Source organism: Alternaria atra (genome assembly GCF_907166805.1).
Source record: "Alternaria atra isolate CS162 genome assembly, contig: 34, whole genome shotgun sequence".
In the NCBI taxonomy this organism is placed as follows: Eukaryota; Fungi; Ascomycota; class Dothideomycetes; order Pleosporales; family Pleosporaceae; genus Alternaria; species Alternaria atra.
Window position 1 is genome coordinate 110,908 of NW_025091333.1, and position 25,802 is coordinate 136,709.

At 49.6% G+C, this 25,802-nt stretch overlaps 9 protein-coding genes across 9 annotated transcripts; 6 read left to right on the plus strand and 3 right to left on the minus strand.

Moving 5' to 3' along the window:
• Positions 1–47: 47 nt before the first annotated feature.
• On the plus strand, positions 48–969 carry ALTATR162_LOCUS10481 (uncharacterized protein; the record flags this gene model as incomplete). The annotated part of the gene is made up of 3 exons (XM_043318117.1): positions 48–60; positions 113–209; positions 294–969. The coding sequence occupies 3 exons, from the start codon at positions 48–50 to the stop codon at positions 967–969; spliced, it is 786 nt and encodes a 261-aa protein (XP_043174052.1).
• A 2,526-nt stretch (positions 970–3,495) lies between these two features.
• Positions 3,496–4,328, minus strand: ALTATR162_LOCUS10482 (uncharacterized protein; the record flags this gene model as incomplete). The annotated part of the gene is made up of 5 exons (XM_043318118.1): positions 3,496–3,622; positions 3,672–3,729; positions 3,778–3,841; positions 3,934–4,191; positions 4,278–4,328. 5 exons carry the CDS (start codon positions 4,326–4,328, stop codon positions 3,496–3,498), a joined length of 558 nt encoding a protein of 185 aa, XP_043174053.1.
• Positions 4,329–5,124: 796 nt separating this feature from the next.
• Positions 5,125–7,719, plus strand: ALTATR162_LOCUS10483 (uncharacterized protein; the record flags this gene model as incomplete). Its single annotated transcript, XM_043318119.1, has 4 exons — positions 5,125–5,714; positions 5,763–6,077; positions 6,126–7,468; positions 7,529–7,719. 4 exons carry the CDS (start codon positions 5,125–5,127, stop codon positions 7,717–7,719), a joined length of 2,439 nt encoding a protein of 812 aa, XP_043174054.1.
• A 1,163-nt stretch (positions 7,720–8,882) lies between these two features.
• Positions 8,883–10,252, minus strand: ALTATR162_LOCUS10484 (uncharacterized protein; the record flags this gene model as incomplete). Its single annotated transcript, XM_043318120.1, has 2 exons — positions 8,883–9,662; positions 9,716–10,252. The coding sequence occupies 2 exons, from the start codon at positions 10,250–10,252 to the stop codon at positions 8,883–8,885; spliced, it is 1,317 nt and encodes a 438-aa protein (XP_043174055.1).
• A 4,687-nt stretch (positions 10,253–14,939) lies between these two features.
• Positions 14,940–17,150, plus strand: ALTATR162_LOCUS10485 (uncharacterized protein; the record flags this gene model as incomplete). The annotated part of the gene is made up of 4 exons (XM_043318121.1): positions 14,940–15,127; positions 15,178–15,274; positions 15,328–16,696; positions 16,747–17,150. 4 exons carry the CDS (start codon positions 14,940–14,942, stop codon positions 17,148–17,150), a joined length of 2,058 nt encoding a protein of 685 aa, XP_043174056.1.
• Positions 17,151–17,518: 368 nt separating this feature from the next.
• Positions 17,519–18,597, plus strand: ALTATR162_LOCUS10486 (uncharacterized protein; the record flags this gene model as incomplete). Its single annotated transcript, XM_043318122.1, has 3 exons — positions 17,519–17,927; positions 17,976–18,414; positions 18,471–18,597. 3 exons carry the CDS (start codon positions 17,519–17,521, stop codon positions 18,595–18,597), a joined length of 975 nt encoding a protein of 324 aa, XP_043174057.1.
• Positions 18,598–20,028: 1,431 nt separating this feature from the next.
• On the plus strand, positions 20,029–20,637 carry ALTATR162_LOCUS10487 (uncharacterized protein; the record flags this gene model as incomplete). The annotated part of the gene is made up of 1 exon (XM_043318123.1): positions 20,029–20,637. One exon carries the CDS (start codon positions 20,029–20,031, stop codon positions 20,635–20,637), a length of 609 nt encoding a protein of 202 aa, XP_043174058.1.
• A 1,498-nt stretch (positions 20,638–22,135) lies between these two features.
• Positions 22,136–23,847, plus strand: ALTATR162_LOCUS10488 (uncharacterized protein; the record flags this gene model as incomplete). The annotated part of the gene is made up of 3 exons (XM_043318124.1): positions 22,136–22,399; positions 22,452–22,563; positions 22,622–23,847. The coding sequence occupies 3 exons, from the start codon at positions 22,136–22,138 to the stop codon at positions 23,845–23,847; spliced, it is 1,602 nt and encodes a 533-aa protein (XP_043174059.1).
• Positions 23,848–25,223: 1,376 nt separating this feature from the next.
• ALTATR162_LOCUS10489 (uncharacterized protein) lies at positions 25,224–25,445 on the minus strand (the record flags this gene model as incomplete). The annotated part of the gene is made up of 1 exon (XM_043318125.1): positions 25,224–25,445. The coding sequence occupies one exon, from the start codon at positions 25,443–25,445 to the stop codon at positions 25,224–25,226; it is 222 nt and encodes a 73-aa protein (XP_043174060.1).
• Between the last annotated feature and the right edge of the window lie 357 nt (positions 25,446–25,802).

A 25,802-nucleotide genomic window follows, 5' to 3' on the forward strand; every position in this document is an offset into this window, starting at 1 on the left:
CTCCTCAACATATTACCCCCCGGAAATAGAGGGACTACACCGCAATCATGTCATGGACCGGTAAGGAGCCCCTCGACGATCATCCAGGAAGCCGCCGGCTTACACGACGCAGGGTTCAAGAAAGGCGTCAATCGCGCGACGACGCAAGTTCTTATGAAGACGGGCCAAGTTGAGCGCACAAATGATCGCGACTTCGAGACTGAGCAGCGGTACGCCCCCCTCACTCACTATCCATGCTCCCCATATAGGAAGAATGCATCTTACCAAAGGCAACACCACTAACGTAATGCCAGTCGCTACCGCACCATGGAAACCGCCGCGAATAAGCTTCAAAAGGAAGCCAAGGGCTATCTCGACTCTCTGCGCGCCATGACTGCCTCACAAATGCGCATCGCCGAGACCATCGACGCCTTCTACGGCGACGCTGGAACAAAAGATGGCGTATCACGTTCATATAAGCAAGCCGTCACTGACTTGGACGCCGAGACAATCAAGGCCCTTGACGGCCCGTACCGAACAACCGTCCTAGATCCCATCCAGCGATTCTGCTCCTACTTTCCTGACATCAACGCCTGTATCACAAAGCGCGAGCACAAGCAGATGGACTACGACCGCATGCGCGCACAAGTCCGGAAGCTCACCGACAAGCCCGACAAGGATGTTACTAAGCTACCACGGGCCGAGAAGGACGAGCAGTTGGCAAAGGCTGCATACGACCAACTCAACGACACCCTCACCACCGAACTTCCTCAACTTATCGATTTACGAGTACCCTACCTAGACCCGAGTTTCGAGGCGCTAGTCAAGATTCAGCTGAGGTTCTGTGCGGAAGCGTACTCAAGAATGGCGCAAGTACAGCAGTATCTGGATGCGAACACAAGAGATCAGTATGCGCAGGGCGAGCTGGATGCGCGGGTGGAAGAGGTGCTGCAAGAGATTCGGGACCTGAGTATCGCCGGTACCGTCTAAGAGATTGGCGAGAATGGCATGTTTTCTGTGTATCGTTTGTGGTAATTCTCTGCGGCGTCAGAATCGCCGGTTTTGCGGCATTGATTGGGTTGCGAATGGTGGAGCAGGCGAATCAAACGATGGTTTTGCATATTCTGGATTGCTCGAATCTTACAATATGCATGATTTGACGGCTTTTCATAATCTTTCACTGGCCTTGTTCTGCACTGACACACAGAAAAGGCTATGTACTTCGCCTCACTCCTCGTGACACAAAACGCAAGGAAAGGAATCTCCGTGAAGCATCCCAAGTCAGCGTGGCTATCATGACTGAGAATAGTTGGACTCATACCTAGTAGTGCCATTGAAAGAAGGAAGATCTGGTACTGGCAAGTCACATTCCCTACAGTTTCTCATGACGGTTTCGTCGACGCATACTGGTTGTATAAACCGCCTCTCACATTAATTATTCGCGTCATATTCTATACACTGCTCCATAATGCATTGATAATGTAATGCACCTAATGGCACATCGATAAGCTCCTGAGGGTAATACAATTTATAGAAAGCAAGTTTGTAACAATACAACGACCCTTTCGTCAGCACACCAAGATGCTGAGATGTTCAGATAGGACGAGAGAAGGGCTGACAAGATACAGAACACGACCTGTCGTTCTTAGGCCGTGACGGCCCATGTAAAGCTAACCGGCAATGGGCTGCTCTGATGTGGGGCTGATGCAGCCCAGATGCGGGATGCAAAGATCCCTGAACCCGTCACTGTGATATCCACCCCCCTACGTCACTGCCCTTCTGCTCTGGAACTGCGTGTCGTGGTCTCCAGATGAGTAGCATCTGAACTCTAATTTCGCAGAAGACTCGTCGTAGCATTGTGCTCATATGCTATTATTGCAGATGACGCCTGAATGTGTTTGCAGGGGCTCGCTGAATATGCGTATTCACCTCCTATCTAGATGTTTTACTTCCAGAGAAGAGAAAGGGAACAAGGAAAAGGTGACGGAGGGATGCGTAAAGTGCTTCTTCCAAGCCTGCAAGCGATCCCCTATTTAAAAAAGACTTGGGGTGATATAGGTTGTTGTCTCCATAGCGCTTTCCTCTCTGTTTCCCCAGTTATATTATCTATCACAGGTTGAATCTGGGGCCTGTTAGGATTTCCCCAGAGTGCTTTTTCTGGGTCTCGATACTCAGCCAGTATTTCGGTGGAACAAACATGCGACTACCTCCTTTCATCCCGAGTGCGCCTCCTATTCCTTACACGCCTGGTTCTGAAGATTATACATTTGCTTTATCGCTTGTAAAGGACTCTGGTATCAGAAAACCGTCCGCGAGACAACCCCTATCCCAGGCTTCTCTGGAGCATGCGATTCATGCCTACGAAGTGAGTCCCTTAGAAGACATTAGGCGGTAGAATGATGTTGGCTGCTCCGTAGTAGAAGCTGTGCTACTCATACTTGCTCAACGATGTTCACCTCGCTAAAGTAAGAGTTTTGTCAGACGGTGACCGCTGGTTCATTCCGGAAGATGCTGGTAGTGTTAAGACTCGGGAATGGTTAACTGAGCCTCGGGTTAGGTAGGTAGGCGATTTGATGAAGTGAATGATAATCATGACATGAGCAGAACTAGCGGGATCGGATTGGTGCCGAGGCAGTTCATACCATGCATATCTTAACCCGTATCTGCTTGTTCATCAAATCTTTTGTTTTGGTACAGGCTAGGATATTGGACGGTTATAGATATGATCATAGGCACATGAGACACTTAGACAATGAGGAACAAATTGCTTTACTTTGTCGATTGTCTGGCTCTAAGGCACTGGAGCATGAAATATTACTATGCTTCGCTGCGTGAATAGAGCTGAGGTTGGTATTCACAAACCAGCTGCAAAAGCTGGATGCTTTGAGGAAAAAAAATTGCGTAGGAGTTTATCATCGTTCAATCTACATCGATCATCACCTTTGGCGAAGCAGCGGCGCTCGAGATCAAAGTGAGAAAAGGAATAATTCCTGAAACATCAGTCAGTATGACTAGTAAGCATGGTCCAGATTCCATTCGCATTGTTGCATAATGCTACAAACGCATTTTGGTACTGATCTAGACAAGATACCTGTCACCAGCTTCAGGCCACATAACGTATTGGTAACTTTTTTTTAATGGAACATGGGGGATAAATATATGATTGATGCTTGCCAGAGGACAAGCCAGACTCGGATACATGATATTGCTCGTAAGCAAGTCGCAGAACTCCACCGCCAACGACTGCAACATATTACCCAATTCGATTCCTTATGAGCAAGTAATCACGAAACGTAAGGATACCTGTCTATTCTTTCGCACACCAACACTGCCATGAACATTATCCGTAACTCGTAAGCCTTCGTCCATGCAGCGTTTCCAAGCCGCAACAGCCGCACGCCTTGAGAAGCTCGGTCTTTCCGTCTCCTGCACAGCAGAGGGCGTATCCCGAACATCGTCCCGATTATTATGATCTAGTCGTGCGGCCGTCAAAGAGGGGTTATGCTCGCGACTGCTCTACGAGGCATGAGTCTTGCCAGCTGAGTCGGCCTTGGCGCGAAGGTCAGCGGCTGTGGAGCCTGACGTGGAGAAGTAGCGAGAGAAGACGGGCTGGAGGAAAGAGCGGAAGACGATCTGGGCACCACTGTGGGGTGTAAGCTTGTATCATTGCGCATGGAGGAAGAAATACTTACGAAGTCTGGGGAAGGGCCATCCAGAGGATAAGGACAAACTTGAAGGTGTAGTAAAAGGCTGCCAAGATCAGTCAAAGATCATGCAAGTTCATCTGGGCGTACTTACGGAACCAGTAGACAGCGTTGACGGCGCTCTCGAAGACAGTCAAGAACGCGAAAGTCACCCAGTACTGTGATATCGTGTTAGCCCTATCATAAAAATTGAAGTAGTCATAATATGGCCAGGTTGCTTGCCAGAGATAAGCAGATTGGGTATACGTACGGTCAGCCACTGAGTGTCATCGACCTTGCTCGCGCTGAACAGGGCCTCCAGCGAGTAGTAACCAGGAATGATAAATCCGGCAATGTTGACGAGGAATTCTCCGGCAATGTTGAAAAAGATCAGGAAGAAGTAAAGACCGGCAAGACCGAGGATCATGTAGACCTTGGGGACCGATGTTTGCTTCTCAAAGTTGTTGAGTGCGGGGTATTTGGACAGCTGGAACGCAACATGGTCAGTATATGTGGCTTCGTATGAAAACTGTTGTTATCATGACTTCTCATCAAAAACACCTAGACAGGTCGTATTTTGGCAATTGTGCCATGTGCGGAAGCGAGAGCGCTTACCTCCTTGTCGAGCTGCGACAGCTGGGCTTGGGCTCTATCCTGGACAGACATGTTGAGGTTTGTTTGGGGGTTGAGTGTGGTGGGTTGCAAAGGTTAGGATGCAATGGAATGTGGTTGAAGTAGCAGAAGGGCTGCAATGTGTTCAGTATGTTGGGAGGAGCAGGAACGTGGAGCCTGGAGATTGTGGGATGGAGGAAGTGGGCTCGTCATCGCTAAATACGTCACCGCCTTTCACGAGCCAGCCAGAACGCAGCAGTTGCACTCCGATAAGACAAAATCGGGTGCGTCTATCTTGCGTTGCGACGAAGCCAGATCCTGGATGGCGATAATGTTGCATTCACTCATCTCTTTTTCCTTTACATTGGCAATTAGAGAGTAGTGTCATTGCACGGGCATTATGACGATAGTCATGTGACTATTCTGGTCCAAGCGCGCCGGCCAGTCTCCGTTGCTGCAGGTGCGACCGAGTTCAGACGAAAGCGTAAACATCCAAATCCTATTCCACAACAAACCCGTTCGAGGGCGACCGACGACGCCGACGACACTCTTGGGAGCCGGATATTCTTCCTTGTAGCATTCTACCACGTTGGTGACATCTTAGCTGACGGAACAACGTGTTGAGCTAGTCCCTGGCCCAAACAAACAAACCCGCCAACCCCGAAAACAGCTGAGACTTGAGCTACACGCGAACAGCTTCGCGAATATACTCCTTACACCTCTGCATTCTTACCTTCCTCGTCGCTTGTTCTCTACACTCCATCGACTGTGTTGTCGCCTCCTCAGCGTCGTTGTTATCGCATTGTTTTGGTGTAAACAGACGGAAAATCTGCCAGCCGGCACCCGCACCATGACCGATATCCGCCGGTCACGATCGAATACGTCAATGTCTACTAGAAGTAATCGTCCTCTTTCTCGCGCGTCGACGACGAGCGTACATTCATTCGAGCAATTTCAGCAACCGCAACAGCCGCGGCCCAACCAATTTCCCCAACAGCCACAGTACCATGCTCCATTCACTACCAGTGAAGCGCTACAGCCTGCACTACTACAAGCCGCACAACAAGTCAGCGCGCAGGACCAGCTTATCAACATGAGTCTGGAAAGTGTCCAGCAATACCTTGGTTACCCAGCCGACCCGACTGCGAACCATCCCCAACCAAGCGGCCAGCCCCCACAGCCAGATCACCACGCCTACCAGAACTCCCTCTCCCAGCATTCGCAACATTCACAGCAACACAGCTTCATGGCACCGCCAATGGACACGGAAGACAAGAAGAAGAGGCCGTCAACCTCGGGCGCAGCGACCAACGACAAGGAATTGCGCCAGCTGTTGAACCAAAACGAAGGCCGCAATCTGAAGGAGGTCGCAGCTGAGGTCATCCAGAATGATAGGACATCGAAGGCAGAGAAGTCGAAACAGCTATTCGCTATGTTATGGTAGGTATTACGCGTTCGCTATCGGGGAAGAGTGCTGACGCTTCCCAGGTTACAGTCTGTCTGTCGTGTTGCAAAGACGTCAGTCCCGCGCAACCGTGTCTACTCCAAGTACGCAGAGCGGTGCGGTACTGATCGCGTTATCCCTCTGAACCCGGCATCTTTTGGCAAGCTCGTTCGCGTGATTTTCCCCGGTATCCAGACTAGGCGCCTCGGTGTTCGCGGAGAGTCAAAGTACCACTACGTTGATCTGGAGCTCATCAACGACAACGATAATGGTGAAGAGTCACGTCGTGGCAGCAACGGTCCCAGTGCACTCCATGCCATGAAGCGTCAAGCCTCTGGGACACCGAGGCTCAACCTCGAGTATGTTTCATTCACGCCCCTTTCATATGAAATGCTGACAATTTCCAGTGCTATTCCACGCTTACCTGCAGACAGCACGCAATTCCCCCCAAGGGAAGCGCGAGTGGAGTCACAGAGTAGCTACTATACTCCAGCCTCATCACGCGGCGTTCTGTTTACCGATATCTACTCGTCTCAGTTCCACCCGTCGCACACACGTACCAAGACATCGTACGAGCACGAGCTCAAGTTTCCAACACCAGATATCCTCGAAGCCCCCGATGCCTTTGTGGTAGAGTTGCCGGATATCAAACCGTACTTACCGGCACGTACCGATCCCGATTCTGCCGATAATCTCGTTGCCATGTACCGCTCACACGTTGTCTCGTTGGTGGACTCAGTACGATACTGCAAGGAGAAACAATTCTTCCGCCTCTTTGGTACTTTCCACGGGACCTTGACTGTACCAGTCCAGAAGCTGTTTGCATCACCCGAACTGGCCCCATGGATCAAAGAATGCGACTGGATGATGTACCAGAAGATGATTCGCAATGTCTCTCAGCTCACTCTCCAGGTGGCGCCGCCGCCAGTTCTAAAATTTCTCGACAACGTTGCGAAGACATTACACGCACACATTACTGCCAAGTTCGCGTCTCTCCCCGTACATGTACTTGAGGCGAAGCTAGAACCCGCTACGTTATTCGCCCATCTTCTCCGACAGATGCTCCGCGTCAATTCCGCTGCGCACGCTGCAGCCGTAATGCTTACCGCAGAGAGCCATCGCACCCAGATGTTTGCCGACTGGCTCCAGTACGTCAACATTAAGCGCATCATCGCGAACGAATTGCCCGCCTCTTGTGCACACGAGGAAGTTTATAACATCCTGACCACTGAGATCCGATCGATGTTGGGCCCGCTACCACAGGAGATCCAACTGCCTTCCGGGTCGATACATCGCGCAGCGTATCCTGATCCCCCCGCCGACCCTTCAGAGTCCGTCATCGATCGCATCGCAGCATTTTTAACACGTCTACCGTCTCGCTTCCCTGGCGCACACGCTCGCACAATCATGCATTGCATTAGTGCACTTGGTTCAGCTGCCATCCGAGAAATCACGGTCGAGAATGGCATCAGTTTCCAAGGTTGGTGGCTTACCAAGGTCTTCGTGGATGAAATGGCACAATGGTTAGCATCGATAGGTGGTTTCCTGGGTCATGCACCGCCAGACTGGAACTCGTCCAACTACTCGCCTGTAATGGGTGACTCTCTCAATGCAGCCATGACCAACGGCGGCAGCGGCAGTAACAATGAAAGCCGGTATAGCAGCTTAGAAGCCGATTTCGGCCCAGATCAGTCTTTCATCTCCAACGCTAGCCACGCTACCATTCAGGATGCCGGGTCAAATCAGGAAGGTGAGTTTCTTCACTCACAACATGGCTTCACATGGTAGTTGACTAACGCAAGACCATCAGTCAATGCTGGACGATTTGCTCAACAATCATCACAATACAACATGAGCTTTCAATACGAGTACGACCTGAACCCTTCACAGCAAGAGCCGAACCACGACGATAGTGGCATAGGCCTTGGTGTACAGGAAGACGGCATTGATGCCAAATTTGCGTCACATCTATCTTCAGCCCTTTCACAGAGCGTCAGCTAGCCTGGCCGTTCTTGCTTTTCGGACATTTTGATATTTTTACCTATGCGTTCATGACGTCTCTGAAGTCACGACTAACGACTAACCGTGCCTGCCACGGCCTGTTAATATCTCTTAATTCTTTGTATTTTAGGGTCGCGAACGCAATCATGGATCGGCGTTGATTGGATGAGGTCGGCGTTTTTGCCTTTGCATCTTTTCGTTTGCAATACCGGCGTTATGAGATGATATACCGCCTGCAAGGCCTGGGTTGGGTGTTACATGCAGCACTCTGCGGTTCGTCTACGCAGAGTTGAATTGAATATTTACCTTGTTACAGTTGTTACGATGTCTTTCCGTGATTAATTGATGAAGGAAAAAGACTTGATTCCTTTCCTTCATTCTTTGAACGGCCATGTAGGGGCATTTCACAAAACGAACTATTTGTATTTTTCTCCAATCAAACCCGTCTAGGGCTCGAACACGATTAGAAGCAACCCTTCTACAAAAGGAGACAAGGTTCGTCATGAAGCGCATCCTGTCAACATCAACAGTAAGTAATTTCTAGCAGAGACACCTCATTTGGAAGTGTTCGATCGGGACTACATTTTCTTTCCTCCAACTTTGATCTTTATATCTTCCTCATGCTCTGTAGTACCCTCTCAGTTACACTAGCTGACATAACCACCTGACCTCTTAAAACGGTCAACGTCGGCACTATACCGCGCCGCTAGCACAACCCGACTAAGATGGTTCGACGACCTTCTCAGTCGCCTGACCTCCTTGATCTACGAGAAAAAGTTGTCACTCTGACATCCACCCTTTGTCGATCGTGACCGGTCGTCGCACGACGATAGATCACACGATGCAGTTTCACCGCTCGTCCATTGGACTTTAAGAGTCGTGGTCATCCTGGCATGAAGTGTCTAAATACTTGGCGTTGTGGCCATATCGTGGAACAAGGGGATGATCATTCTAGCCGCGCTTGCATCATGATGATCTGAAAATGCAGTCAAGCAATGCCGTTCGGCAGTGCGTTAATATATACTATAATTTAAAGGTAAAATATCGTAACAAGAGAAATTTCACTAATCGTCTCGTGGTCGACTAAGCACTAGGAAACGAAAAACGGGAACTGAGCCCCCTCCTGCGCGGAATCGCAAGCATGGGTAGACGCAATCAAATTCTCACTTCTTTCCCCACGACCTCCTTCTCCTGCCGAAGTACGTCTTGCAGACGTCTTGGTTCGCACTAGCGTCCAGTCCTGCCGCGGAAGTCGGAACCCATTGCTTGTAGACCAGGTAACTGTAGTCCCATCTTGGGTCGTCAAGCTGTGTCCTCCACGTCCAGAAGATCCAACCGTTAGTCCTCTCATAGAGTCTTTGCTGCGCTATGAACCACTGCTTGTAGAAAGGCGTGTTGGCGTCGTTCTTCCAGTCAAATTCAGTGCTGTACTCGTTGGCGACAGTGAGACTCCATTCTTGCACGATCTTAGGGTTATCGCCGTCGGTCTGGCGGTTGTCGGTGTAGCATGTGTAGTACATGTAGTCGCCTTGTTTGGCATCGGGTTTTGTTGAGGTTACAGCTCCGCCGACATAGTTGTGATCATCAAAGATAACTTTGGAGTCTGAAGGGAGGTTGGACTTAGGGTTTCCGGCGCCCCATTGAGAGTCCATAAATTGGACGTGGAGGCGCTGGTCATCGGAGATGCCCAGAGAATTCTCAGCGTTGCGGACAGCAGCGAGAGCTTGTGGATAGTACTTTTGTGTCAGAGTATCTTTCTCGGCTTGCGGCATGCCACCTTGATCACGACCAGTTTGCGGCTCGTTGACAACTTCGATGATACCGACTGTGGCCCTGTATGATGGAGTGTTATGGATACGCTTGGTCATCCAGTCAAGCCACTTTGTCGCGCGGTCATAGTTGGCTTGCGAGAAAAAGCCTGGAAGGTATGCCTCAGGAAGACACTGCAATAGGTATCAGAGCTGACTCAAGGAGGATTGAAAGTTCGAAGACTTACTTGTCCAGTAAACGCATCTCCTACCTTTTGTGAACCAGGCGCACCATGCAGATCGATGACAACGAACATACCCAGGTCCGCAGCCTTTTGGATAACAGCATCAAGGTATTTCAGGTCCATCTCAGGGAAGTGCTCGCTGCTGTCCACCAGGGTGTGAAGACTCCAATATCCAATTGGAATACGAATGGTATTTAGACCGGCATTGTGGATATCTTGGATCATGCTCGGAGTGATCCAGCGAGAGTAATGGCCATTGAAAGCAGTGTTTGCTTGAGCTTGGCCAAGCTTGTTGACACAGTCAAATTCGGAGCAGGAGTCACCGCAGCCCATTTCTGACCATTCTTGATTCATCATCCATGGTTCCGACAGCAACCAGCCGCCGAGGTTGACTCCACGAATCTTCCAACTCGGAAGTGAATGAGCACGTTTGCTCACATAGTTGCTGGTGCGGTTGAAGGCTGGGAGTTCGCGGTCTGCAGGCATCCAGGCCTGAGCACCGGCTGCGAACAGGCAGCTCAGAAGAGTCGAACTCTTCATAACGAGGAGGATGCGATGATTAGGTATCTAAGTATAGTAGAGAAGTTGCTTTTTCTCGCCTGAAACAGGAAAGGGTGCTCGGACTTGAACAGCTGGAATGAATATCCAATTGCTTGACTGTTACACTGTGCAACCGGAGGACTATATAACTTTTTCACGGACCCTAAATTGATCGTGCTGAGCGGCACGAAGGCACTACATCGTGAATCCACGTAAGGCAAATTACCGAAGGGGCCTCTCGCTAACGTGAGAGGCGGAAGGCCGGCCATGCAATCTAGGATGCTTCACCGGTCCGGTGTTCGAGTTCGCGAGCATGATGGAGTCGCTAGCCCCCAGAATGGACCCCATCGTCCGAAGATCTTCTGAACATCCTGTAAGCCACCGAGGTATACCAGGGGTAGAGCTCACGATGTCGTACGAGAGCAGGCGATGGAGTAACATCGTTCGTCCCCCTCCATCGAAACTAGCTATAGTAGTCACGAAGTTGATGGATGATACGCTACTAAGAGTATCAGGCGACCACAGAGATTGTTTGAGGTGGAGCGGCACGGCTTGTTCACTGGAGAAGTGCCTCATCGCCTGACACCACCACAACTTCGTGAGGTTTGGAAAAGCTAGGAGGAGCTAAAAGATATTCTAGTACGTGTACAGTCAACGAACAAACAAGGCCGTAAGAAGAAGGAGGTGTAACAAATCTTTCGGCTAAATTCAAGTTGGAAGGGTAGTGAAGGTAGAGTAGCTCCCATTCGCTACTAGCAAGAGGCGTGGAAATTGCGATGGCCTAACCAAACTGAAGCGATCTCAAAAGCAGAGGCGGAAATAAGCTATTCCAAGAACTGGAGGTCTGAGAGCTCTTCCTTCACCACCTGCATAGTGGGCCATTGCGTGGATCTTTGCTCAGATAGTAGACACACCTCGTTAGTTCGGACGCCTTTCTGCTACTTGCCGCCGGAACAAGAAATTTAGAGAAAAATGCAACACTGGCAGCCTGACCACATTGATAATAATATGAGATAACGTACCAAACTCATTACTTCCTTTCATCGCCCGCATCTGGGCAATGTTTGCCTTGCTGACCGCCACCATCAACTCGCTTCCCACAAGTGTTCGTACTCGGTCACCGGCCTCCATCCTTCCGCGGCGGGCCGTTGTGGCGTCAACATTTCGAAAGGGTCTCGTATTGACTGTGGAGAACGTGTCAGCCTGCAAGTCATGCTTGCGGGAGGTTGCCGTGTTTGCAGCTTAACGGCTACTGCATGGCATCAGTCGGATATGCACACCTCCTTGCAATATCGTTCGGAAACGTTTGCTCGATGGAGCAGGTGCATCCCATGGTTTCTTGCAGCAGCGCCCCGGAGCAATGCTTCCTCAGATACGTCCAAGGTGCAGACCGCGCTCTAGCTAACAGAACTAATCTCGAGCCACTTACCTGATATGTGCCTTCACCACTCCAGCGATCTGTTGCGGTCTACACTGTAGTCTGTAATCACGCGCCTATAGCCGTTCTTTCGGGGGGAAAGGTGTCTTGATCGTGATCGTCGTTGGCCTCAAGCGCCGTTTTGAGGTCTCGTGTTCGCATGCTGTGGGTCTAGAGATCTCAAACGTTCGCCTCGGCAAATATGTTCAGTACTCTAGCACCCCCCTGTCGTGGCGTCGCGTTAGCCAGATGGAGGGTAGCTGTTTGAAATGTCACGGATGTCCCCTGCAGGTGGGCGCTTAGGTAGATTGTATGGGGAAAGCAAGACTAATGGGGCAGGTTGGATGTACCTGCGCCTTGTGACGTCACTTTACTTTTGGTAGATCCTCGCCGGTCGAGGCCGACTTCGATGCCTTCCCCCACATGTTTTGGGAAACTCCGGAAACCCGGTCTGAGGACGATGAAGTCGGTCGACGGGCAGACTAGGAAGGCTTGTGATTTACAAACATCGTCTTATGACCTGTTGCAGATCGTTCGACTAAGACAAGATCCTGCGTCCTCGACGAACACCTCGAGAAGATTAGACTAATGTTGTTCTTTTTTCTTCCAATAGTTTATCGATGAACCATCATTCCCACTGTAATCAAGTGGTGTGACCAAATCCTCTCATTACCTTCCAAGGATATTGCTTGTCCTGTAGCTAATGACAACCAGTGATTGTAACTTTCATTCGTTCACACTCTGTTGCAGCAAGTAGAGCAGGATCAATTTTGCTGACTTCCTCACTCGAAAGTCAAGACAACTTGGAGAACAAACCGAGAAGACAGTCTGATGAGTTAGGGGGGCATACGATTGGTCTCTTGTTTTCAGAAATGGATACGGCACCACTAAGACCTGATATCAAATCCGAATATTGATACTTCGCCCTAAAGGCACTGTTGATGGCTCTCAGTGCTGCAATGTACCATCAGTAAGGAAAAGCTTGGTACTGCACGGATCTGGTTGCTCAGCCTGACCTCCTGATGACGCATTGAGCGCTTACTTTCGGTCCAAGATATAGCACGTGGTGCCTCTAATCTGCGATGACAAGATCACGCGTAGTCGTGCACCCTTACGTGACTGCCACCAATTCCCCGTTCTTGAGCCTCTCAGCGAAACTCCATGTCATGATCTATAAACGCCTTGCGTATACCATCGAATACCCACAGCGAGACGAGATGAGTATACGACACCAGTTGTCGTTTTCGTTCTCTCGTACATCGAAGGCGCGATAGTCGCCGCCTCAAAGCTCGTTCGACAAGAGTTTGAATCTGTAATTGACAGCGAAACCCAGAAATGTGGCTCAGTAAAGCTCATTTCGTTCCCGAAATCTTTGCTAATGTCCGCAATGTTCAAAACGAACTCATTCCGCAGAACATGGGACTGGCTGAAGAAGAGCGTAAGGGCTTTGATACCTTGTTCAACGTAGATCCTGACACGCGTGAATGGAACACGCCTGAGGTTTGCTATCGCTCTAGATGCATACAATTATACTATGTGCGGCAATGCTTTATGCATGTACTATATATACAAGGAACCTTGTTTATCCTTTATAACAGCTATACTAAGGTAATCCTTACTTGTAATAACTACTTAAAATACTGCAAGTAAATAATCTATAGATTATTAGTTGAAGGAGAATTGCATAATTCAAATAAGCTTTTTCTATTAACGTCTCTTTTTACCTAAGAAGGTTGCTTATATAAAAACATAATTTTTGCTTAGCTACCTACTAATTAATATCAGTAGAGCTTTGATTAGCTAATAGGAGGTTGCGCTTTATGTTATCTAAAGCCCCTACAGATCTTGATTGTTATGCATCTACGCTGCAACACTACGCTCGTTCCTCGCTTCGTGTTTTGCTGCGACAGCAAAGAGCAAAAAGCTAGTTGATGAAGCTAGAACAGACGCAGCTATGTTTTAGATGGGGAGACGCCTCGCAAACCTTATTTGAAGTGGATCGAGTGGATCGAGGTCAGTGTCTGGAATGGAAACAATCCCGTTTGCGACATATTGGTAGAGAATATCAACTCCACCATTGAAGATATCGTGAGCCCACGTTGGACGCATCAGATTTCGGCATGTATCGTTCTAAGTTCTGGGTAAAATTACATGGAATGTTCGGAGAAGGTAAGATCTACCAATGATCAAGACGTCGTCCAGGCTTTCACGGACAATTGTTTTGACGTCAGCTAGGAATTGGAACCGGACGAGGTGGAGTTCGGATGGGATGTCTAGTCTTTCAGCGGACTGATCGAAGCGATGAGTCTAGCGAGGAGACTGGTGAGACGTCGGATGAAGAGATAACTCAATTGAAGAGATGAACTCAATTGAAGAGATGAACTCAATTGAAGAGATGAACTCAATTGAAGAGATGAACTCAATTGAAGAGATGAACTCAATTGAAGAGATGAACTCAATTGAAGAGATGAACTAAGGTATTGGCACGGAGGATGGAACATGAAAACAATATATAATCAGTGGGTGTAGCCATCTGACTTCACTACCGACAGGAAAAGTTTGTCTGGACATTCAGCTCGTATCTGGCACGCTGTGAGATTACCGATCAACGATACATTTTACAACCAGGGTTTAGACCGCGTATATCTATCTATCTATCTATCTATATATATATATATGTCTTTCCTTTCAAAACAGAGCTGGAAAGCCTTATGTAGTAGCCATGCTGCGTTGTGATTATGCTGTGTTGCGATTTTGCGATACCGGACTTCACAGGCCGAAGAGTCGGACCTTCTTGTCCGAGGCGAGACGTCATGACCGTCTGCCATTCAACATCTCGTCGCGTGGACCTACCGCATCAAGATGCCACAACAATCCTCACAGCTTTGATGAAAAGACTGTGATAGAACAAGCAGCATCCAAAGATGGTAGCTATCGTACACGCGATGCATTAAACTGAACTGCCCAGAGGACGACGTGCGTGGAGAAGTGGGGCAAACTAACCGAGAATGGCGCGATAGTCCCGCGGCCTCTTCTTCTCGCCTCGATAAGAGCGTTTAAGACAGCGAGTTGACATTTAGGAATAATTCAATGCAATGATGACTTATCTGATTGGCGAACAAGCAGCGGTTTAGTCAATAGACAGACGGTTGAGATTGCGCTGCTGAGCCGCTGGGCCATCGATCTGCCTCGAAAGTATAAAACCCCGCTGGGCCCTGATAGCATCGCACCGTCAGTCTCCCCCAACAACTTCTACAACATATCTATACAATGGCGCTCGATCGACTCAAGCAAGCAGCCTCGCACATGACGGGTATTGGAGAGCTACCACACCCGTTCGATCCTTTGAGTGAATCAGAAATTGAGCGTGCAGTCGCTATCATTCGAAAAGATCACAGCGATGTCTTCTTCAACGCCATCACGTTGTTGGAGCCGCGTAAAGTGGAGACGATGAGATGGTTGAAAGACCCTGAGCATACACCACGACCACATCGAGTTGCTGATGTAGTCTGCATTGCCGCGGGAGCAAGGTGTATGATGGACATGCAGATTTGACTGAAGGCAAGATCGTCAACTGGGCGTTGACCGATGACGTGCAACCACTCGTAAGTTGAGAGGAGATCTCAATGCACTGAACTCTTTTTTGACCTGTGTTCAGATTACTATGGAAGATTTGCAAATAGTAGAGACGATTGTACGGAAAGATCCAAAAGTTATCGAACAATGCGGCTTGCTTGGTATCCCACCAGAGGATATGCATAAAGTTTATTGCGATCCATGGACGATAGGCTACGATGAGCGCTTCGGCACCAAAGTCCGTCTTCAGCAAGCCCTCATGTACTACCGCCCACACATTGATGACTGCCAATACACGTACCCATTGGATTTCTGCCCTATCTACAACTCCGACACCCAGGAGATCATCCACATCGACGTCCCACCAGTCCGGCGACCGCTCAACCAGGCTCCACCGAACAACTACCACGCAGCTGCTATTGAGGCCGAAGGTGGATTTAAGACCGATCTGAAGCCCATCAACATCACACAGCCAGAAGGCGTCTCATTCAAGTTGGATGGGCGATACATCAGCTGGGCGAACTGGAAGCTACACATTGGTTTCAACTACCGTGAAGGCCTGGTCCTTTCTAACATTACATTCAACGACAAAGGCACCGTTCGCGATACCTTTTGGCGCCTGTCGCTTGCAGAGATGGTTGTGCCGTATGGTAATCCAGAACACCCACATCAGCGTAAACATGCCTTCGATCTGGGAGAATACGGTGGCGGCTACATGACGAACTCGCTAAGCCTGGGATGTGATTGCAAGGGCGCGATTCACTACATGGACGCTGCATTTGTCAACCGTGCAGGCCAGGCAACAACGATTAAGAACGCTATTTGCATCCATGAGGAAGATGCCGGTATTCTGTTCAAGCACACAGACTTTCGCGACGACAGCGTTACTGTCACTCGTGCTCGGAAGCTCATCATCTCGCAAATCTTCACAGCTGCAAACTATGAATACTGCGTATACTGGATCTTCCACCTCGACGGAACCATCCAGCTGGAGATCAAACTTACTGGTATTCTGAACACCTACGCCATGCTGCCTGGCGAGGATCTGAAGGGCTGGGGAACCGAGGTTTACCCTGGAGTAAATGCCCACAACCACCAACACTTGTTCTGCATGCGCATAGATCCAAACATTGATGGTCCGGAGAACACCGTTTTTATGGTTGACGCAGTGCGAGGTGAAGGCGAAGTCGGCAGTGCAGAGAACAAGTACGGCAACGCTTTCTACGCGAAGAAGACAAAGCTCAGCACACCCGAACAAGCGGCAACTGACTACAATGGCGGGACAAGCAGAACATGGGAAATGTCAAACACTAATAAGCTAAACCCGTACAGCAAGAAGCCCGCTTCCTACAAACTGGTGAGCAGGGAAGTGCCCGATCTACTACCAAAGCCTGGAAGTTTGGTATGGAAGAGAGCAGGTTTTGCGAGACACGCAGTACATGTCACAAAGTGTAGGTTTCGCTGTATACTGTGTGTGGGAACATGAGCTGACTTGCTGCAGACGATGATACACAACTCCATCCAGCAGGCCGTCACGTTCCCCAGACCTCTGGCGAGCCATCCCAAGGCATTCCCGCCTGGATCGAGGCCAATCCTAACGAGAATCTTGACAATACTGATGTCGTCTTGTGGCATACATTCGGAATCACACATTTTCCATCACCGGAAGACTTCCCTATCATGCCTGCTGAGCCAATGACACTATTGTTAAGACCGCGCAACTTTTTCACACGCAACCCTTGTATGGACATTCCACCTAGCTATTGCAGCGTCCCGAGCGGTGTTAAGCAGGGTAGTACGCTTGTAGACAAACTTTCTCGCATGGCGTTTGGAGAAGAGAAGAAGCCCGAGAGCGCTGCACCTTCGACTTGTTGCTCGGATCAGAAGTTCGGTGCTGGCGTGTAGTCTGATCGTGTCATGTACGCATAGTATATAGTGTGAATACAGCGTTTTCCTCGCTTGAGTGTTCATCATAGCTCCTTACCTGTATGAAGCATATATGTGCCGCCCAGGCAGACCGTCGTGGTATGCCGCATCTCGCACAAATGACGTAACCCCACGCGAGCTATCCGCGGGTAGCTCCGATGGCGGGCCCAAGCTTCCACCGAGTCCACATCCGACAACTTCTCCCCTCCATGAGCCGGCACTTTTTCGATACCGCATGACAGCAGCGATGATATAGCATCCAACTCTCCACGCCCCAGCTCCATCTAGATCCTGCCGGGTCCGAGGATGTTCTTGCCGGTTTCGACTACCCATCATCCGAGCCCGCAATGCCCCGCGCATTTCCAACCGTAGAGCAAAATGATAAAACGAAACGAGCAACCGTGCCTAAGAGCCCTTTGTCAGCGTCTCTTGTTGAGAGCGTAGCTGGATTTAGCGCCGGCGTCGTCTCTTGCCTCGCCGCACACCCACTCGACCTATTGAAGAACCGACTGCAACTTAATACACAAAGTCGATCGCGACCTGGCGACTCATATCGAATACTACGAAATGTCATCAAGGATGAAGGGGGCGTCCGAGCACTATATAGAGGGCTATGGCCAAATCTTTTGGGCAATAGTCTAGGTTGGGGGTTATATTTTCTATTCTACGGAAACCTAAAAGAATTATTCCAAAGTAGGAGGCAGAAGGGCGAGCATCTGGGAAGTGCTGAGTTCTTTTCCGCGAGTATCATCGCTGGTATGTTGAAAGATTGAACTTCTATAAGCTTTACTAATCGTTCGCTAGGCCTTCTCACTGGTGCCTGCACAAATCCTATCTGGGTAGTGAAAACTCGCATGCTTGAACGCGGCGCAAACCACCCTTCTGCATATAAGTCGATGAGATTTGGTCTTCGTCACGTATACGAAACTCGAGGACTGAAGGGCCTTTGGGCAGGCTTTCTGCCTTCGTCACTGGGTGTGCTACACGGCGCAGTACAATTTAGCATTTACGAGAATATGAAGAAGAGAAGGGGAACACATATTGGTGGGCAAGATAAACTGAGCAATTGGGAGTACGTCTATATGAGCGGTGGAAGCAAACTACTTGCTGGAGCGATTACGTACCCATATCAGCCCATAAGAGCGAGGCTGCAACAGTATAACGCCGCCCAGCAGTACACCGGACTAGTGGATGTGCTCAGGAAGACTTATCGGAACGAGGGATTTCTGGCGTTCTACAAGGGGTAAGAAAACCTTGAGCATTCTAGACCCTGATGTAAAGCAAAGCTAACCTTTATAGTGTCATCCCTAACACGCTGCGAGTCATCCCAACCACTGTTGTTACGTTCTTAGTGTATGAGAACACGAAACTATACTTGCCAAAGGTTTTTGCCGATGACGAGCAGCAAAGCCACGATGAAGACTAGATACTAGAAACATGCACGCAGTCACCCTGTCGGCACAAGCCTATGACGCCATATCTGCCTCTGTGTAACAGAGCTGCTGTAGACAAAGTGTAAATCATACTGTTAAAAGATTTGGAAACCTCTAAATTGGACAAATCCCTTGAGACACTCCAAATTGAAGGTAATGATTTATTGGTCAGACAAGACAGTAGTCGCGTAGTATCAGCAACCACTCAGCTGTAAGCTATGGGCGTTTGCGTGTATGTGTCGCCTTTACCGACCCTTCTAGCTTAGTACAATCGAGTCCTTCAATCACTTCTAGGTTGCATCAGACCAGCCGAGACCAATTACATCGGCCACGACCGCGGGTACTCGGGCGAGATCCTAAACACACTCACTACTCAAGCCTCTTGACAAGGTTGAAATTCTACACGGCTAGTTATCTTTTGCTCAACTCACTCAAATATTTCAACTAAAGCTCTCCATGTGGTAGTGAAACTCCATCAACTCTAAAGCTTATAAAGAATGTACAGTTCCTTCACACGAAAGCCATATCCGGCTCGCAAACCAACCGTCGCTCCAGCCTAGCCATATTGTAACCGTATCGGAACGGCTCCGCCTGATTATCAGCACATCGCACGCCATCTGATAGCATACATCCTTCGACCCCCACTTCTTCTAAGCCCTCCAGCTCTAGGACGGAACTTCGTCACATGGGCCTGCGTAGTCTCTTCAGCAAGCTCCATGAGGCAGAAGCACAGTCACCAGTGCTCACGCCTCCCTCGTCATCTTCGGCCACGCCGCCGTCCCTGCCTACCATCCCAAAGTTCACCAAAGCGTTTGTCAACGCCTTGAATGCCACGAAACTCTGCGACTTCCTTACTTGGATGTTATATCATGATGTTGTTGAGCTTCCAGAAGCTCCCGAGGCTTGGTACAAGTGGATAGGTAACGTGGACATGCGTGGTTGGATTGCTTTGGGTAACTTCCTGGCGAAGTTACAGGAAGCGGGTGCTACGTATGAGTTCGATCTAATTGTATGTTCGGAATGGATCGTTGAGTTTACAGCGACAAGAAGGGGCATATCGGGGTGATCTCAACAAAACGGACAAGGCTGCTGCATTTCGTAGTCATAGAGTGGCGATAAAGCCTCGCGTCCAATAGCCTTACACCATGCTGTCATCTCTCACCTTGCTGATGACAGTTGAAGCTGGACAGAAAAATCGGATTAAGAGTCTCAGTCAGACGCGACCAAGAAGTGAAGTTGGGTGGAAGAGACAAGACACGTGTTAGCGCGTGTTCGTTATCGATAACGACCCTGGGGAATTATCCAACTGTCCTCATCGCCCTCCACGTTGAACCACAACTTGCGCAGACTTGACCTCTACCTAAGCAACGATCAATACGGCCTCAAACCCCACAAAGTTGATATTCAACAAGCACGTAACAGCCATGGAGTCACCGGATACTTTCACGCTCCTACCTCTCGAGATGGACCCCAAGACCAATGAAATCACCGCATCCCAAAGCCTCAGCAACGCCCTCGAGGCCGAGCTAGCCGCCCTGAACAACCTTCACAGAAACATGCTTCAAGTGGAAACACCCACGGGCACGCCGCCACCACCTGTTCCTGTCAACCCCAAGCGTTCTGCCCAAATCAACAAACTGCGCGAGTCCGGAAACGCCGAGTTCAGGAAAGGAAAGCCTGAGGAGGCGGGCAAGCTTTACACCCTCGCGATCGATATGGCGCTCGCTCGTCCGGCATGGGAGCCTTCAGGTCTGGTAAGGGAAGAGGTCTCTGGGCTGCTGAGCAACCGCGCACAGGCGAACATGGCACTTAAGAACTGGGCAGAGGGCGCTGTGGACGCAGAGGCCAGTGTAGAGATGAGGAAGGTGGGCAACGCGAAGGCCTGGTGGAGGCGGGGCAAGTGCCTGCTCGAGATGGGCAGACTAGACGAAGCGGCACAATGGGTCAAGCAGGGTCTGGAATTCGAGGCGACAGAGCAAGATCTCATTAGTCTGAAGGACGAGATCGAGAAGAAGCAGAGAGGCGAACCTTAGGGTGTTCTTGTTGGAGACTGCAGTGTGCATGAATCACGTTAGGGGCTACGGGCTCATCACTTGTGGGATTTGGATTAGACTGGGTTGGAGGAGGTACAACCAGGTGGTGACAAGTGGACACGTTGTCATATGTGAGCGTAAGTTCGCCTTTATCGTCTCCATAATGCCTGGAAAAACTTTGAGCATTTTGACCCTCGGCATTGGTAAGGCGTTTGGCGCGGAAGGTCGTATACCAGGATTACGAAGGCATCCGAGCCTATGAAGCTTTTGGGGGTATTCATAGAAACTCCAATCAGAAGCAAGTCTTTACAATCCTGCCTCCTCTCTTTGGTCTATGATTCTTAGCGTACCAAGTCCGACCAGAATGAGTAACCATGATCCATAGGTATGCCTTCCTAAATTGCTCCTCCTCGAATTTCAAAAGTCCATCGCACACACCCCAAAACTCTACGAAAGAGACCAAAGCATCGTACAAGACCGCACTTCGCCATGAACAGTGAGGATTCAAGCGCGGCGGGCGCATGGTGTACGCATACTACTCATGATAGCTCAGATCCTCTGGACCAGCATCTCCCTAATGCTATTCTTCACTATCACAAGCCTAAATCAAACCACTCACTCACACCATCCATCAAACATACATATCCTGACCAGCATTTTGCACATGTGCAGTCATATTTTCTCCATATGTTCAAACAACTGGCGCTGTAGGTCGCACATCTACCTGGCCGCGCAGGGCCAGAAAGTTCTCAGGAGCCATCAGGGGGATATCCGTGCAATGGAAGGATTTGGTGTGAGAGGGATGCCGAATTAGTCCCAGGCCTCTGCGCAGCTACCACGCGTGGAGTTTGAGGTATGTTCGTGCTTGGACGCGTCGAAATTTTCCGCAACTACGTCCATGGTGACGTGGATGGAGATGGCTACGAATGTTTCAACGGTCGTGTGAACCTTCTTCCGTCTATCCATTATCAGTAGCCTGGATTCCCTGGGTGGCTAGATTTCATCTTAAATCTGATAAGATGATCTGATAAAAATTCTCTTCTTCGCGCCTTGCCATTTTGGGACTGGCGATGCGAGCCGTTTATCGGACTTCTACCGCAGTCGGACACGCCAGAGAACAACATGACTCTGCGAATCTTGCGAAACGGCACATTTACAGTACTAAAAATGAACAATGCAATAGGAAAAAATATGACAAGTCAATATGGGTTTGCAGAACTTGATAGCAGGTGGTATCGTATCTACCAAACTAGGTATTCTTCCGGTGGTATCAGAGTCGCAACGCGTGCGCAGCGCACAGTCTCAAGTGGTGGAGACAGCCTACAAGAGATCCTACCTCGTAAAAGGCCCGCAAACAACCTGATTTAGAACTATCGGCGGAGACGCACGAGATTTTCGTTCTCGTTCGGCAGTAATAAATGAAAGATGGGCGCCGCTCAAAATGCAGGGACATTTCTTATTTTATCAGATCATCTCTTGCTTCCAGTAACCAGAAACGATGGACGCACGGTCCCCTTCTGAGCGTCCTCACGACCTCACCACAGACAACGATGGACAGATGCCTTCTTTATACGAAAAGAAGGCTGGAGATGTGGTCGTAGCTTCAAGTGAGGCATCGACCGGTGAGCGTGATGGCAGCGATCGGGGCTCAGCGATCCCGCTGAAGATGAAGCTCATTGCTATTCTCTTAGTGACGGCAACTGGGTTTGGTTCGCACTGGAGTAGTGGTGTCACTGGCGCGATGAAGAGTACGGTGAAGAAGGTATGAACAGCATGAACTTCTCGCTACAGGTACATCGACTGACATGGAAAAGGAACTACATATCAACAATGCGCAATACTCCGTGCTGGAAGCTAGCGAGGACTTTATGAAAACAGCTCTGATCCTCGTGAGCGGCCTTGTTACCGATAGGATTGGTGGTGCAAGTTCGTCTCTCCTCTACCTTCCAATCATGTCATGACGCTGACTGTACAATCTCAATAGGTGCCATGCTCTGGGGTAATGCTATTTACAGCATAGGCGCCATTTTCATTGCAGCCGCTACTACCGTACGATCGTACAAGTTCATGATATTTGGATCCATTGTTCAGGCATTTGGCGACATCGCCACACAGGTCGCGCAATACAAAGTGTTCAGCTCCTGGTTCGCGCCATCCAACGGCTTCGCATCAACCCTAGGTTTCGAACTCGGCATTGGTAAGATCGGATCTTTCGTCGGCAAAGCTACTGCAAACGTCATCGCAAAGAATACGGGCGACTTTAGCTGGGTATACTGGGTCGCCGTCTTTATGAATCTCTTCACCAACGTTACCACCCTCCTATACTGGTTCTTTACACGATGGTGCGGCAAGAAATACACTGGTACAGCCGACCCCGCGACCGGCGAGAAGCTCACAGAAAGCAACAAGAAGTTCGAGTTTGGGAAAGTACTGCGGCTTCCATGGACTTTCTGGAGTATCGTTGCATTCTCCCTCTTTCAGACCAGTACTGCGTCCGTCTTCGCTCAGAACGCAACAGAATTCGCTGAGCAGCGCTTCGATATGGATGCTGTCAAGGCGGGGTGGTACTCTTCCCTGGCGCAATACCTAGGCTTCTTTCTCGTTCCGATTATTGGCGTCTTCGTAGACGTTCTGGGCAACCGTATCACCCTGATGCTAGTGTGTGGCTTGGGCATGTTGCTGTCCATGTGTCTGGCCACATGGGGTCCGACGTTTGCTGGCACCGCAGCCTCGTTCGGCATCTACGGTGTCGCGTCTATGTTCGGTCCAACCGTCATCATCGACTCGATTCGCACTTCCATGTGGTACCAAGAAGTCTTCGGTTCTGGATATGCCGTCAAGATCGCCGTCAACAATGCCATGTCCATCATCATCCGTATCATCACGGGAGTTATTCAGGATCGTGACGACAACTCCTATGACAATGTCGTCGTCGTATACGTTGTTCTTTCTGCTTGTTCGGTTGCGGTAGCCGCAAGTATGTTTGTTGGCTGCTTTTGGACGAGCGACCTCGCTCAACTCCAGTGGACAAGGCGCCAGCGCATTGCAAAGGGCGAGATCATCAACGTACGGAGGGAGGAGTTTGGGTCCGGATCTGCTGGCCGGAGGAATAGAAAGATTAGCATGTCGTTGTTTGTTGCGCTATTGTTCTTGGTCGTGGGTTCTTGGGCGGCGTATTTCTGGGGCGTTGCAACGGGCAACAATGGCTGAGAAGCTACATGCTCGTACCTGCTATTCCAAGTTAATGAGCGACCCTAGTGTGGCTAGTATGTACTCAGTTGCTTCCTAGTGCAGTTTTGTGCCGCGTGTGTTAACCCAGCTTCAGTGCGGGTTTGTAGACATGTACGTATCAGAAAGTAGTCGCTTCGAAGTCGACACGAAGCAGCTAGCCCAGCGGGAAAACAAAGTCGATCGTTCCACTTCCCGTGTGTTGCCGCGATCATCCGACCAGACCAATTGAGCTGGCGGAATTCGACTTCATCAACCCGTATATCCTGTACGCGGTACTTCCAGTCCCATACAGCCTGTAGTTTATTGTTTCCGTCACTCCGTCCTGGTTCGGGAAACTTTCCAATGCCATAGTCGCTATACTATGTAAGAAATCAATTCATCCCTTACTGAGATCAGGTCTGTTCCGGAGCTTCAGGGAGGTACTCCATCAATGTTACGCACAATGACATATTTGTTTCTTTGTCGTTCGTAACTCCGGTACGCGGAATGTTTCAACCGCTCCTCCAACTTTTGAAAAGGGCCATATTCCGATATGAAGCGACCCTTGCGCGTCAATTCAAAGACGCATTCGTAAAATCACGACTGTTCCGCCAGGAGCGGATGACGACATCGCCACAATCTACCCGGGATGGCGACCCACCAATAGCCTCCATTTTCCGGCTGGCATGCGAAAACCTCAAGACTTCCAGTTCGATCATCTGATCCACCCTTGGGCGTCATGGTTGCAGGAGTAGACCCCAACGTGACTATATCAAGGCAGCCATAGAAATTTAATGCATAAGCTCTCTTCAGCTTCCTCATACGTGCTAGTAGAGCTAAGAGACTCTGCAAATGGCCATTTGACACTTGCAGTCTATCGCCCAGAACTAACAGTAGTCCGATATTGATCGGTCTGTTGGGACAGAATGGTGTATTGGGGTCGGTGTTGGTGACTGGTGACTTGAGCCCACAGGAATGTGGCATCTCATTCTCTTCCTTAATTGCGTGGTGGCATCGATGAGCCTTGTAGAGAATCACCACCAGTTCTGAGTAAACCTCATGTACCAAATTTCGGTAGTCGACAACAAGGCGTTCCTCTTCAATGATGAGTCCATGAGACCGTAGATCCTATCCCGAGGATCATGGCAATACGCACCGCTGAACATGGATATTGTGGTTTGCAAGCTGCGACGGTAATTTAAACCATACTCTTGGAATAATAGCTTTGCTACCGTAGGTACGTTGTGCAGTTCGAGAGCGTCTCCGGAATGCCTGGCGACCTTGCACATAGCTTTCCACGATACCCACACATTGCCAACGGAGGCGTGACTGCATAAGACGTCTATATGGCTTGCGAGTAGGATCTCTTGAACTACTCAAAGCGGCTTGAAGTAGTCGTGGTGCAGAATCATAGCGAGCACCCCTGGACTGTTCGTGGTGATAAGGTTCATGGCCTTCTCCAGTGGCTCGCGGATATCGTCTGATCTGTTGTTACAATCGGATTCGGCACCTGACGCATCGGTGGCTAGCTTGAACGAGATAGACAATTCTGGAGGTGGGGACAGAGTGGATGTTGAAACAGTGGATAGGGTGGACATGACGGCGTCGTTGAGTGAAGGTATGTTGGGCTTGCAATAGGGAGAGGACGCGTTAACAATAGATTCTATTGACGACGCTGAGATGTGAATATTGTTGTTGTTGTTGTTGTTGTAGTCGCCGTGGTCTGCTCTGTACTGACTAAATTCGTCGCTCGGTCAGCACCAGTCCCAGTGCGGATGGCTGTGGTTGTACGCGCGGTAGTTGTCCGACACGATGGAACAAATGTCTACCTTCAGCTTGCTATGGCCTCAGGGCAATGGTACATTCATACTGTTGCAACTCCCTCGACAACTTATACGTTGTTCATCATTGAGGACGCCTCGCCCATGTTGTTGACTGATATGAAATACACGCTA